At 40.4% G+C, this 15,338-nt stretch overlaps 1 protein-coding gene across 5 annotated transcripts in view; it reads left to right on the top strand.

The window, feature by feature from the left end:
- LOC104601279 (uncharacterized) overlaps window positions 1-15,338 on the top strand; it is a 101,745-nt gene that overhangs the window by 74,171 nt on the left and 12,236 nt on the right. For all 5 annotated transcript variants that reach the window (XM_010264569.3, XM_010264570.3, XM_010264571.3 and 2 more), the window contains one exon: window positions 5,297-5,401. In XM_010264569.3, the coding sequence (XP_010262871.1) occupies window positions 5,297-5,401 (105 nt within the window). The remainder of the gene's footprint in view (window positions 1-5,296; window positions 5,402-15,338) is intronic.

Below are 15,338 nucleotides of genomic sequence, written 5' to 3'. Positions count from 1 at the left end.
CTTAAGTAGGCGTCCACATTAGCACTATACCTAGAAAAAATAAACAAGAGCTAAAGGCCCAATAAGAAAACATAACAAGAAAGAACTAATAAGAAAGACACTAATGGGCTAGGGCCCATTGGCCTAGTCTCTCTACACTCCCCCTCAAACTGAGCATAGATATCCATCATGCCCAGCTTGCTTTATATAGTGAACCAACTTTCCTTTAGGAACACCTTTTGTCAAAACATCAGCCAATTGTTCTTTAGAAGCAACAAATGGTAGACAGACTTCTCCTAAGGCAACTCTCTCTCGTATAAAATGCCTACCAACTTCAATGTGCTTAGTTCTGTCATGTTGAATAGGATTATGTGCAATTTTGATAGCAACTTGGTTGTCACAATATAACATCATTGGCTTCTCACAGTCTATACCCAATTCATCTAAAAGTGATCTCAACCACAAAAGTTCAAAAACTCCATGCGCCATTGTCCTGTACTCTGCTTCAACTGAGGATCTTACCGCTAGAGACTGCTTCTTACTCCTCCATGATACAACGTTCCTTGCTACCATAGCATAGTAACCTGAAGTGGACCTCCTATCATCAATACATTCGGCCCAGTCAGCATCAGTGTATGCTTCCAGCTTCCAGCTTCATGTGTCCATGCTTAGCAAACAAGATACCTTTCTCTGAAGTCTCTTTTAGATAGCACAGAACTCTCTTAGCAGCTGCTAAATTTGTATCTCTGGGAGAATGCATAAACTGACTGATTACACTAATTGCATAGGAAATATCTGGCCGAGTCATGCAAAGGTATAATAACTTCCCGACTAGTCTCTGGAACACTCCCTTATCAAGCAACAGTTCACCTTCAGTAGCTAACAACTTATGATTTAAGTCTATAGGAGTAGAAGCAAGTTGAGCCCCTAGTTTGCCAGTCTCTGCAAAGAGATCAAGAACATACTTCCGTTGAGAAATGAAGATACCATCCTTAGATCTGACAACTTCAATTCCCAAGAAATATTTGAGTTCTCCCAAGTCTTTAATTTCAAACTCAGTGTTAAGAAAGCTTTTGAGATGAACAATTTCCTGAGTATCATTACCAGTAACCACAATATCATCAACATAAACAATCAGAAGGGTCACTAAGGAATGTCTCCTCTTAACAAACAAAGTATGATCCGACTGAGTCTGTGTGTACCCAAAAGCAACAAGAGCAGCCCAAAATCTGTCAAACCAGGCTCTAGGAGATTGCTTAAGGCCATAAAGAGACTTCTTTAGTTTACAGACCTTTCCTTGCATCTTCTTCCCATACACCCCTAGAGGTAAAGACATATAGACCTCTTCATGTAGGTCCCCATTCAAAAAAGCATTCTTTACATCAAACTGATGAAGAGGCCAATCAAAAGCAGTAGCTAAAGATAGCAAAACTTGAACTGAAGTCATCTTGGCTACTGGGGCAAAAGTTTCTAAGTAGTCAATACCATACATCTGGGTATATCCTTTAGCAACCAAACGGGCCTTATATCTTTCAACAATACCATCAAAATGATACTTAATAGTGAACACCCACTTACTGCCAACCGGTTCCTTTCCCTCAGGCAAATCCACAATTTCCCAAGTATTGTTCTCATGCAAAGCATCTAGTTCAGTCATCATAGCATCCCTCCATTCTGGTTTGGACAAGGCATTTAGGACAGATCTGTGAATCACATGTATAGAAATAGAGGCAAGGAAGGAATAGTAGGAAGGGGAAAGAAGGCTGTAGGACAGGTGTTTGGAAATCCAGCGAGCTGTACATTTCTGTTTGCCTTTGCGAAGGGCAATAGGGAGATCAAGGTCAGGGAAGGTATCCGAAGTGGTAGAAGAGGGCTGACTTGTTACCTCAGTAGTGATGGAAGGAGCAAGAGGCACTTCTGAAAAAACAACTTGCATGCCTTTGAGTCGTTGTCTCTGGTATCACCTTTGGATAATAGGATGGTAAGGAAAAGTAGGAGGATGAGTAGGAGGGGGAGCAAGGATAGATGATTCGACTGGAGGAGACTCTATAGAAGATTCAATGGGAATTGGAAGAGGACCAGATGGTGACAATGCAAGAAACTCCTCTGAATGCTCCCCCTCAAGAAAAGTACCAAAGAAAGGAATAGACTTTGCAAATGTGACATCTCTAGAAACAAAGCGAGTGCCACAAACCGGATCAAAACAGCAATACCCCTTTTGTGACATCTATGGGAAAGCACTGAAGATGCAGAAACTTTCAATAAATTTGTGGAAAGAAACAGGGTGTTTGAGTTCCTTACAGGTCTTAATCCTGAATTTGATATTACAAGGCAGAATATCCTGGCCAAGGATGATGTGTCACTTGCTCAGGCATACTCTATGGTGAGCAGTGAAGAGAGCAGGCAACAGGTACAACTACAAACCCCACCTCCTCCAGAACATTTTGCACATGTTGGAATAAAACCAATGGGGCTAAATGAAAAAAAAAGGAGGTGATATGTGAATACTACAAAAAGCTGAAACATACTAAGGATTCTTGTTGGAAGCTTCATCCAGACCTTCTGGAAAGCCCAAGAATGCAATTGTTGCTACAATATCTGAATGTGAAGAAAAATTTGTTGTGGAACAGCTGGCAGCAGTGAAGGCAGAATTTGAGAGATATGGGAAGTTGATAAACCACTTGGAGTCTACTGTTGCATCTTCTTCCTCAGGCACCCCCTCTACATCTGCTTTTGTCCATTCATGTATTTGTGCTTCTGCAAATCATGCTACAGCCTCAGGTAATCGTAGAATCCCTTGTATCATAAATTCTGGTGCATCAGACCATATGACTAGCATACCTCACCTTTTTTGTTCATACCGGCTCCTCTCGGGTAGAGAGAAGATTTCTCTTGCCGATGGGTCTCTTGCTCCCATCTCTGGAAAGGGGAATATTAAAGCCTCTAACTCACTAGTATTATCCTCTATCCTTCATGTCCCAAACTTAGCACTAACCTTTTATTTGTTAGTAGTTTAACAAAATCAATGAACTGCAGCATAACCTTCTTTCCTACTTATTGTGTTTTTCAAGACCTGAAGTCTCAGAAGACGTTTGGGAGTGGCCATGAGGCGAATGGGATATACTTGCTAGATGTCTCAGATCAAAGTCTTGGATTATCTAGTGGAGTAACTTTGGAGTCTGTTTTATCAGAGTCAGTTAATAGAGTCATGATATGTCATTTTAGATTTGGTCATTTGTCTTTTTCAGCTTTAAGTCATTTGTTTCCAGAAATGTTTAAGAGAATATCCCTATCGAGTCTTCATTGTGAGTCATGTGAACTTGCAAAACATTGTAGACAATCTTTTCTAGTGAGTAATAAAAGATCTGTTTCTCCTTTCTATATTGTGCACTCTAATGTGTGGGGGCCATATCATTACCTGCTATGGGGGGTTACAAATATTTCATTCTTTTCATTGATGATTTCTCCCGTTACATTTGGATTTACCTTATGAAATCCCGGGATGAAGTACCAAATATTGTAAAAAAATTTCATGAACTTATACTTACCCAGTTTAACACTCAGATCAAAATATTCCAATCTAATAATGCAAAGGAATATTTTGAGAAGAGTCTTTCCTCCTGCTCTGATACCATCTCAAAGAACCATTCAACCTAAAAGCTTAAGCTGTTAGATGAGGTCCTTGAATTGGTTGATATTTTCCAACATGCCCCCTCACACGAAAGTCCACTGGGCTTGAAGTGTGAACAAGCATAGGCCCACTCATACCTTGTGCTGAAATTTAATTAATTATAATGGGGGTAATGAGGATCGAACACTAGACTACTTGGTCAAAAGTGGCTCTGATACCAAGATGTGATTCAGACCAATAAAATTAGCAGAATATTTTAGATTAAAGCAAAAGAAAGTAAGGAAGAAGAAGAAGAAAGATTGGAAAAGAAAGGAGTAGTTCGATAATCTCCTCTTTTCCCCCACTAATCTTTTAAAAACTTACTTAAGTTGCATAATTTACAAGATTGCCCTTAAGTAGGCGTCCAGATCAGCACTATACTTAGAAAACATAAACAAGAGCTAAAGGCCCATAAAGAAAAAGGCCCAATAAGAAAACATAACAAAAAAAAACTAATAAGAAAGACACTAATGGGCTAGGGCCCATTCGGCCCAGTCTCTTTACAAACCACATGTGTCTCCAATGGCTATGAAGGTTTGAAAACAGCACGTGTAATGATATACCAAACACATTAATCTAAGTGAAGCCTCTATCAATCCGACTGCAGGGGTCACCTTCCCAACCCCTAGTTAGGATTCTGCTGTGATTCATCGTCTTCGTTCATCAGCACATTATCTGCATCTGATTTGTTTGAAACATGAAAAGAAGCAGTCCTCCAGTTAGCCTTCTAACTCCCAATTCTTTCATCCTCCACTCTCTTGTTGCCCCTCATAGGACATCAATGTCTTGAGGATCTGTGTTGATGAATCTTCCTACGAGACATGCTTTCAACCAAACCAAATCTCTCCCGCAATTTGCTCTAAAATCTTCAGTGAGTTCAGTCACTCCTACTGATGCCATCTCTTCAGCATGAAGTTTCAATCATCAATTGCCATGCTTCACCAATCAGATATCTTACTTTCAAACATACAATATGCTTGACAAACTAAAAAAGATGAAAGATTCTTCTCTTTTCTGTTATTTCTTCCTCTTTCAATCTATACTCGTTTGAGGTCTGTTTCTCTCCTATTTTCTTTATTTCTCAAATCTATTCTAAGTTGATCACATGGAACCAGAGCACCATTAATTGACTAGATAGATTTTAGATTTTTTACAGCCCTGAGCAAGTGAGCATAGAGTTTTTCTATGTATAGAATTTTTCTGTATATCTACAATTCTACATGGTATTAGAGCACCATTGATTGACTAGATAGACTTCTTAAGGTAGCTCTATCAGTTTGTTTTCCTTGTCATTGATTTATACCATCTTTTGGTTTGCCTCAACTACATTATTGGTTCATGCATCCATTTACTTGTAGGCTGGTTTTGTTTCAATGTAAAGTGGAAAATATAGTCTTTATCATAATGTGGGTGAAAACATAAGTGATTTGTTTTGCTCTAAAATCTTCTGCACCCTCCTTATATTGAAACAAATGCAGCTTTGTTGTTTTTTGTTTTTTTGGCATGCAGTTGTATTGTTTATGTATATCTGTGTCTTCCTTGAGACTTTGATGAATTGTGGGATCTTGGACAAGAAATATTAGTACTTTTTTTTGGTAGGTGGAAATTGGCATAGTATTTTTTTAATCTTTTTGGCCTTAAATGCAGGAGGATGTCAAAGGAGTGGCTGCAAGATTTCTTGAATACATAATGAACAATCATCATGTTCCTAGAGAGCCAGCAACCATATTACAGGCTTTTCAGATATCTCTGGTTAGTGTCTTCCTGTATTACTGTGTTCTAGCATTTCATTCTTGAGTTTTTTGTGCAAACAACTAATGATTGAGTTCACTAGTTTGAAGTATGCATTCTTCAAAATTTTTAAGCACATGGCCCAGATGACACATTTCTAAGATCAGTACTCACTATCAGTATTTTTCTTTGAAAATGTTGGGCACATTTTTCTACGTAGTTCCTTGCAGTATTACAATTTTTTTTCTTCTTTTTTGTTTTTGATTGGGGTGGATCCTTTTCATTAGTCTTCATTCTTGCACTCAGCTGTTGATCGACCTTCAAATTCTTTCTTCCTCTTAGGATTTCCTTTTGTGGGGGTAAGTTGGGGGGATGGACTCTACATCATCCCTAGATACCTCAAATAATTGTCAAGGCATTGTTTAGGCAACAACATGCCCTTGAGAGATGCCTAGCTTGAATTTCATATTATATGAAAAAGATGTCTGTCTAGGTGACATGCTGCCCTGTTGCTTGGGCAGAAAAATAAAAGGTGGACAGCTTATTATATTATTACTATTGTTGCATCATATTAGTTTGTGTGTTGATGCATTCTATCATGTGCTATATTTATTACTTCTGTTTTGTTTGAGGGTTTTACTGTTGATGGACAAAGGAGCCAAGGGTTTTAGAGAGAGAAGGATGAATGTAGAGGGCTTCATTTTCTTTTTCCTGCAATTATTCTGTCTTTGTTTCACTAACTTGAATGGGTGTGGGGTCTTCACCCCCTTGTTTTTCTTTAATTGCTCTTTATTTCCCTCTCTAAATATCTTATATTAAAAATTATACCCTTCTATAGTTGCTAAGATTTTTTGACATGGAATTACACTACTAATAAGTATGATTTGTAATTTTGATATCGACAAACATTTAGCCATGTAGAATTGTAGATATGGGGAAATTTAAGGAACTTTTCTAGAAACTATTACGTATATCAAATAAAAGAAGATTAAGCGACTTAAATAGTATCTCTCTTTGTCTCTCTTTTAGTCTTTTATCCATGTTTTCTTCTTTCCATAATCCGTATGTCTTTTGCTTGCCATCTTGACTTTTATTTTGTTACTATATGTTTTGATTAGATTGAGAATCCTCTTTTGTAGTTGTATGTCCTTTCCTTTTTCATTTGTATTATAGCAACTTGGTAAGTGAATCATATCAGAATAGTAAGCAAATTATCCATTTGTATTTTCACAAAAGTTCGATGATTTTAATGAAATATTGGAAAGCTTCAATGGTGTTCTAAAATTCTAAATTTTAAATGTATGTTCTTTTTTAAAAGGTAAAACATTGTATTAACTGTAAAGTCAAAAAGATCTACAATTATAGACCATGTACGCACATTGTGTATAGGACTATAGAACTTGTTAGCAAGAAATTAGCAACAAAATAAGATCTCTATTGTCAGCCAACATAAAATAGAATAGCTACTCAAGGAGAAACAAGAAGAAGAAATAGAGAAACACCAAGGTTTAACGTGCTTCGGCTTGGTAGCCTACATCCATGGGAGGAGAGGAAACATATCCACTATGAGAACTCTTTCTCATTCTCACACTTACTCTTTTCCTCACTTTCCCTCAAACCTTGATCTCACACAACCACTAGCTTAAATAAGCAACAAACCGAAGTATATCTGAATTACACAGAAGCCCCTTTTTTCTCTCATAAATACATAGATGTCCCTACAGGCCACAATATTACATATATACCCAAATACAGCCAAATACAATATTTCTCTCAACATCTATCAAAATATCTGTTATAGCTCAACCTCCAGGAATCCTTATGGACAGCCAACCAAGAACAGCCTTCCTTTAGTTCTGTTCAGCAGAATATTACTATCTGCATAGTTCAAAAGCTTGAGAGTTCCTTTCCTCCCATATAGACTACAAAGCAGCCACAGGAATCATCCTCCATACAACTTTCCCCCTGCTGCTGACACCACTGATCTGCCAGCTCCATATAAAAGCTCAGTTGGAATGACAAAAACAGCCAACCCAACTAAAAGTATTCAAAAGACCACTCCAAATTTTGAAAACATTTGGGAAGTGCAAGAACAAATGATTGGCAGTTTCCAATTCTTCAGAACAAAAGCACACCCTTGCTGATCCAGAGCCATTCCCTGTGCAACAATTTGTCCCAAGTTAAACATTTTTCTATAGCAGTAGTCCAAACAAAATGCTTCATTTTGGATGGGGCTTCACTATGCCAGATTCTGTTAGCTGTGAAATTACCAAGATCTTCATTACAAAGACTTCTATACAGTAAAAGAAGTATGGGGTAAACCGATCCCTCTAAGGATTGGAGCTTTTTGTTGGGAAGCCTTCTTGGAAAGATGTAATACTTGTGACTTACTCCAAAGGAAAAGGCCTAATTGGTGCTTGTCCCCAAACTGGTGCATTTTGTGCAAGGAGTAGTCGATCAAGACTACAATCAGTCTTGAATACCAACTGATTTCGGATTGAGAAAAATAGAAGGAAGAGGAAGAAGAAAGGAGAAGAAGCAGAACTGCACAAGGGTTTTGAAAGGAGGGACAGATTGAATGAGTCTGCCGCTGCCACTCTCTTAATATTTATAGGTTATGTTCACTAAATGTAGGAAAGGACAAAACTGCCCTTAATACATACATGGCAAATAAAACAAATAAAAGACTGAAATAACAAGTTGTCTAAGATAACTACCAACTAACACTGACATGACTAACAAAGGTTACACATGCTGTCATACGAACACAGTGGGGACCACATCCGTGGGGCCCACACCAGTGTTCTCTACACTCCCCCTCAAGTTGGGAATAGATATTTGTCATTCCCAACTTGAATAGGTCTACCTCTAACTTCTTCCTTGGTACAACCTTTGTGAGAAGATCTGCGAGCTGCATGTTGGAGGTGATATACGGGAGACACACTTCTTGTGATGTGACCCTCTCTCTGATAAAATGTCGATCAACTTCGATATGCTTAGTTCTGTCATGCTGCACCGGATTGTGAGCTATATTAATAACCGCCTGATTATCACAATACAGCATTAAGGGCTTCTCATAATCAATACCCAACTCTTCAAGTAGTGATTTCAGCCACTCCGTTAGCCATTGACCTGTATTCAGCTTCGGCACTAGAGCGGGAAACAACACTTTGTTTCTTACTCCTCCAAGAGACAAGGTTACCTCCCACAAGGGCACAATATCCAGAGGTAGACCTCTTGTCATCAGCACTCCCAGCCCAATCGGCATTTGTATAGACCTCCACCTTCATGTGATTATTGTTCTTGAACAGTATACCTCTACCTGGGCATCTCTTCAAGTATGCTAATATTCTCTCTACTGCAAGAAGATAAGTAGTTCTAGGGGAATGCATGTACTGGCTGACAACACTACATAACTGATATCTGGCCGAGTGAGGCAGAGATATAGGAGCTTTCCAACCAACCGTTGGAACATAACTTTGTCTTCAAGAGGCTCCCCACCCTCTGCACTGATCTTGTGATTCTGTTCAATGGGTGTATCAGCAGGCTTGACACCTAACTTTCTAGTTTCCGCCAACAGATCTAGAACATATCTCCTCTGAGAGATAAAGATCCCTGTTTAGATCTAGCAACCTCAATACCCAAAAAATATCGCAGTGCACCAAGATCTTTCACTTCAAACTCTTAATGAAGGAGCTGTTTGAGGGACTCAATCTCACTACTATTATTCCCTGTCACTACAATATCATCCACATATACAGCAAGCAGGGTCAAAGAAGAGTCCACCCTTTTAATGAACAGTGTATGATCTGACTAGGCCTGTACATAACCGAATTTTCCAAGGGCTAGTCTGAATCTATCAAACCAAGCTCTAGGGGACTGCTTTAATCCATACAATGCCTTATTTAGTCGGCAAACCTTCTTACCTGTCTCTGTATCATAGAATCCAGGGGGCAACTGCATGTAGACCTCTTCCTGTAAGTCTCCATTCAGAAAAGCATTTTTAACGTCCATTTGGAACAAGGGCCAAGAATAACTTGTTGCAAGGGCTAATAGAACTCGAATAGTGGTCATCTTGGCTACTGGGGCAAAGGTCTCTAAGTAGTCTATACCATAAATCTGAGTGAACCCTTTTGCAACCAACTGGGCTTTGTACCTTTCAATGGAACCATCAACATTATGTTTCATAGTGAATACCCATCTACATCCAACTGGTTTCTTTCCTTTGGGTAGGTCAACTAGCTCCCAAGTATTATTTTTCAAAAGGGCATCCATTTCAACTTTCATTGCATCTTTCCACTTTGGAACTGATAAGGCTTCTTGCGCTGTTCTGGGGATAGGGATATCAGCAATGGAAGTGAGATAGGACCTGTAAGAGGGAGACAGGCGATCATAGGATAGAAACTGGGAAATGCAGTGAGCTGTGGATGTGGTGCAGCGCCGTTTCCCTTTACGGACCGCAATAGGGAGGTCAAGATCATCCGAAAAAGGAGGGGAAGTAGCAACAGTGGAAGGTATCTCAGTGGGCCCTGGGATTGTAGTACCTGGATCTGGATCCGCAGAAGGAGCTGGGGCTGGCCTGGGTTGTTGATGACCGAGATCAACCTGCCTGCATCGCCAGTGATAGACTTTCAACTCCTGATCCCTCTGACAACCCTCACCAGTACAAGCTTCATCACTCAATGGACTGGGTAAAGGAACAACCTCAGATGAGTTAACCCCACTCTCACTGCACTCCCCCTGAGGAAAAAGACCCAAATTCAAATTCTCATTCCCACTACTCTCCCCCTGAGGAGAAACCCTAGGATAATAGGGTGCCTCCTCAAAGAAGGTGACATCCATCGAAACAAATCTCCTCCCTGAAACAGGATCATAGCAGCAATAACCCTTTTGAGTTTGTGCGTAACCGAGAAAAATGCATTTGGAGGCCTTAGGGTCAAATTTGGAATGATGAGGTCCAAGAAGCTGAACAAAACAGGTGCACCCAAAGGTTTTAAGAGGAACGGTAAACAACTCCTCGTCTGGGTATAGAAGGGTAAACGGAGGCTTCATATCAAGAACCCGTGAAGGAACCCGATTAATGAGATACACTGCCGTGAGTATAGCATCACCCCAGAAATGGATAGGCACATTGAAGGTAAACATAATTCTTCTAGCCACCTCCAAAGTGTGCCTATTCTTCCTCTCGGCAACCCCATTTTGCTGTGGTGTACGAGGACAAGTGCTCTGGTGAATAACCCCATGATCAAGTAGATGAGAGGTCAGTGGCTTAGCTAAGTATTCTTTTGCATTATTAGATCTGAGGACTTTGATTTTGACCCCAAACTGGGTTAAAATCATTTGATGAAAGTTTTGGGTCAGAGCGGGAACCTCATCTCGAGAACGCATAAGGTAGACCCAAGAAAAACGGGTATGGTCATCAACAAACAACAGAAAATACCTATACCTACCCACCCATAGAAGGGATGTGATATGGCCCCCAAACATTGGTATACATAATATCAAAAGAATTATTACTTCTTTTATTATTCAAGGAATAAGATGTTCTACAATGTTTGGCAAGCTCACAACTCTCACATCTCAAATTTGACATCTCAACAGACTCAAATAAAGTAGGAAACAGATTCTTCAAAGACCGAAAAGATAAATGATCTAATCGATTATGCCAAAGCATAATCGGACTCACACACTGAGAAACAAAAGACTTCTCACGGCCAGTTCCAATCACCTTCCTCGTCTCCAAGTCCTGAAAAACACATTGGTCAGGGAAAAAGGTTACTGAACAGTTTCGATGTTTGGTAATACTACTGACTGAAAAGCAAATTAGTATCAAGTTTAGGAACATGCAAGACAGAGGATAAAGAGATAGTATCAGATAACTTGATGTCACCCTTGCCAGAAATGGGAACAAGAGAGCCATAAGCAATGGATACTTTATCTCTACCAAAAGACAAGTGGTAAGTAGTGAACAATGATGGCAAGCTAGTCATATGGTCAGGTGCTCCTGAGTCTATTACCCAACAGTGTTCAGTATTACCTGGAGCTGAAGCATGATAGGCTGAGGCCCGGGTACCTGAATGAGCAAATGCAAATGTGGCAGAGGCTGATGGTGATTGAGATGACTGGGCCGAATTCCCAACCTCCTTTTCCAACTGTATCAGGGCAGCCCGAACAGCAGCTAAGGTATCTAGGGATGTGCCTTTTGTGCCTGACGAGGATGCAGAATCAGTATTCACATCCATATGAGCATTACCCCTTTTATTCCTCAGTTTTGCTGGGACTAAATGAGGGTGGAGCTTCCAACATGTATCTTTCGTATGTTTGGGTTCCTTGCAATGTTCACATACCAGATCCCGTTTGTCTTCCTTCTTCATGTCTCTTTCTGTATCACCCCCAGACTTAGGTTTAACTACTGCCAGGGCTGGGGGAAAGGGTTGATGTTGCATCATAACCTTCCTCCTGGTCTCTTCACTATGCACCAGGGAGTATGCTTGAGAAAGGGTCACACTGTCTCTTGTAAGTATCTGCTGTCTCACAATGTCATAAACACCCTATTGGTCTCGACTTGCTTTCTATGGGTTTGTGCATCTTTTGGACTTTCCCACTCAAGAGTCTCCAGATGGTCAATTTCATGCCACAGTGATTTCAGTGTAGAGAAATACACAGAAACTGGTTTCTCTCCTTGTTTAAGGTTATTCACTTCACACTTTAGTTCATAGACCCTAGCAACATTAAGGGGTTGGGAATAGGTCTTCTTCACGACATCCCATATCTCCTTGGCTGTCTTTGCCCACAAGTAATTTCGGCTGATATGTGGCTGCATCGAGTTGCACAGCCATGTCATAACCAAGTAGTTCTCCTAAACCCACTTGGTATACATTGGGTCCTCCTTGGAAGACTCTTTCACATCTCCCAATAGATAGCTAAGTTTTCCCCTTCCCCCAATAGCCATCATGGCTGATTGGGCCCATTCCAAGTAATTGGATCCATCAAATCTCACAGTTGTAATCTGAAACATAGTCTTAGACATACTACCAGAACTGTTGTTCCCAAACTCACCTTCTCCCTGATTTTTGAACTCCATTCTTGGTCAAGAATCAGTAGTTAAGAATTATTAGGGTTTCCACACTAGAAAACAGTACTGAAGCAATCGATGACAATCAGAAAACTGTATGAAATCAATTCAGATCTGATCTGAAACCAATCGGCAATCATAATATATGCAGTCTGATAACAGTTCTCACTCTCAAAACAGGCTCGGAAGCCAAAACCAGGTCTGAAACTCACTTAGAAAGCACTCTGTAGAGCTGAAACAGAATTAGGGTTTCAACCGTAGGGTTAGGAAGACCCTTGTGAGAACATAAACAGTGCTCAGTCGCACTTTCCAAGAGAATTCACAGTCAAGTCTAGCCGTAGGGTTAATGACAAACCCTAAAAAAAACTGATCACCTCTGAGAGAAAATAGGAGGGTTCGGCCGCTCCTCCTAGATAGGTCCAACCTATCTTGACTGACAGCAATCTCAAGGGAAAAATAAAGACTTACCCAGAGAATTCTGATCGCTACCTTCAATCGTGGCCTGAACCCTAACCTCCTCTGATTCTTCCTGATTACCAAAACACTCTGCAAGCCGCGTCAAGTCTTCGAACAGCTGCTAAACTTTTCTGGTAACCTCCAAGAATCAGCCAATGAACAGTCCTTTGTAAGCTTCCAGCCCTAGATAGTTCTCATGTGGTCGGCTGGACTAGACTCACATGAGAAACCTTAGATAGGCTCTGATACCAAGTAGTCGATCAAGACTACAATCAGTCTTGAATCCCAACTGATTTCGGATTGAGAAAAATAGAAGGAAGAGGCAGAAGAAAGGAGAAGAAGCAGAAGTGCACAAGGGTTTTGAAAGGAGGGACAGATTGAATGAGTCTGCCGCCGCCACTCTCTTAATATTTATAGGTTATGTTCACTAAATGTAGGAAATGACAGAACTGCCCTTAATACATACATGGCAAATAAAACAAATAAAAGACTGAAATAAATAACAAACTGAAATAACAAGCTGTCTAAGATAACTACCAACTAACACTGACATGACTAACAAAGGTTACACATGCTGTCATACGAACACAGTTCTCTACACAAGGCTAGTGGTGAAAGCCCCTACCACTTATTAATCGCTTGCCCATTTGGTTCTGTTATTTGGGAGTGGTTTATGGCTTTATTTGGTTATAGGTGGACCCCTCCTCCAAGTATTACAAGGGTTGTTTGCTGCTTCTTTCTTTAGGTGGCCGAAAAAGAGGGGGAATATCTTGTGGAGATGTTTGAGAGCTGCCATATGTTGGACCCTATGGGAGGAAAGAAATTAAGGATTTTCTCTAAGAAGGAAGGAAGAAAGAAGATATTGTTGAAGTTATAACAGTTAGGGTGGTACAATGGGTAAAATCATTGGAGTTGTTTGCTGATGTCTCCACGGGTATGTTGCTTAATAGCTGGAAGGAGGTGGCAAATTCTGAGTGATCTCTTTCAGCTGTGTGCCCTCAGTGGTCACCACCAGTTCCTGGTTTTATAAAATTAAACTTTGATGGTAGTAGTGAGGGCAATCCAAGACCTTCAGGCTGAGTTTGGAAAGAGTACAAATGCAAATATGTACAGCGTAAATACATACAAAATATAACGTTTTGCACTCTACATACTTGTATTTGTACTCCTTCCAAACTCGGCCTCAGGAGTTGGAGGTGTATTCAGAGATGAAAATGGGAAGGTGGTTGCTCTGTACTCAGGCCCCATTGGGGTTGGTGACTCTCTTAGAGCTGAGATGTATGCTGTTTGGGAAGGGTTAAGGAAGGCAAAGGAGCTGAATATTCAAAAGCTAGTTGTTGAAGGAGACTTAAAATTGGTTGTAAACAGTTTAGGGAAGGGCAGTGGATTCTGGAAATTTTCCAATGAAAGGAGGGACGTTAAGTGGTTAATGGTTATCCAGGGGGTTGGAATTTCAGTTTCATTGGGTGAAGAGAACTGCAAATGCATTTGCAGATACATTGGCAAAGCAGGGGGTGGGAAGGGAGCAAATGCTTTGGGCTATTTTGTAATTTCCTTCTTGTTCTCTTGGGGAGAGTTAAGTCACTTTATCTCTTCCCGGAGTGCTGTATGTAATCCTATTTTTATTAATAATATGAGTTTCTGTTATTGATAAAAAAAAAGACTTCTATAAGACAACTTTACAGTGAAACTACCATATTTCTCCCACATCCATCTACAAGAATCAGAAGAGCCCACATGTGGCATCAGTGTCTGCACAGATAGCAATAAGTCCAGCAACTGAATGACCCCCCCCCCCACCCCCCACCCCAATCATTTTGGTTTCTCTTGAAGACTGGGTTCCTACTCATTCACCAAAGCCTCCCTTTTTAATTACCCTCCTTGACAAACTGGTGGGCTCCTCACAGAATCTCCAGCACCACTTCCCAAGCAAGGCAACATTGAATTTCTTTAAGATTTCAAAAATCAACCCCTCTTCCCACAAAATCTCTCTCCCTCCCTCCCTCCCTCCACAAGGCCAATTTTCTGTTCACTTTCGGTAATGGAATTTCCAAATGCTGCTAGATCTGCAATTATCTCCCAACAGAAAGCCCAAATATTTTGTGGGAAGTCCCATTGCCAAACCTCACTTTATCCCCAACTCTGCTAAGTTTTCAACCTGCCCTACAGTCTAGGATGTATTTCAGAGCCTCACTGTTCTCCATTGTGAGATCACGTGTCATTTGCAAAATGCAAGAACGCGATATCTCCAACTTAAATTCCCCCATTAAAACTTTTCAGCACACCAACCAACATAACCTTCTTTGTCATCTTAAAAAATGCCTCAGTGTTACGGTCTGACACAAGCTTAGCCTTGCCCACGCTTGGCAGGCTTACGTTAAGGGACATCACCGTCATTTTCGCCTGTAAGATTTTTGGGAGAATTGA

This window comes from Nelumbo nucifera, chromosome 2 (assembly GCF_055504915.1).
Source record: "Nelumbo nucifera cultivar China Antique chromosome 2, China Antique-T2T, whole genome shotgun sequence".
In the NCBI taxonomy this organism is placed as follows: domain Eukaryota; kingdom Viridiplantae; phylum Streptophyta; class Magnoliopsida; order Proteales; family Nelumbonaceae; genus Nelumbo; species Nelumbo nucifera.
Note: the sequence above shows the minus strand (reverse complement) of the source record. Positions and strands in the feature narration are given on the sequence as shown.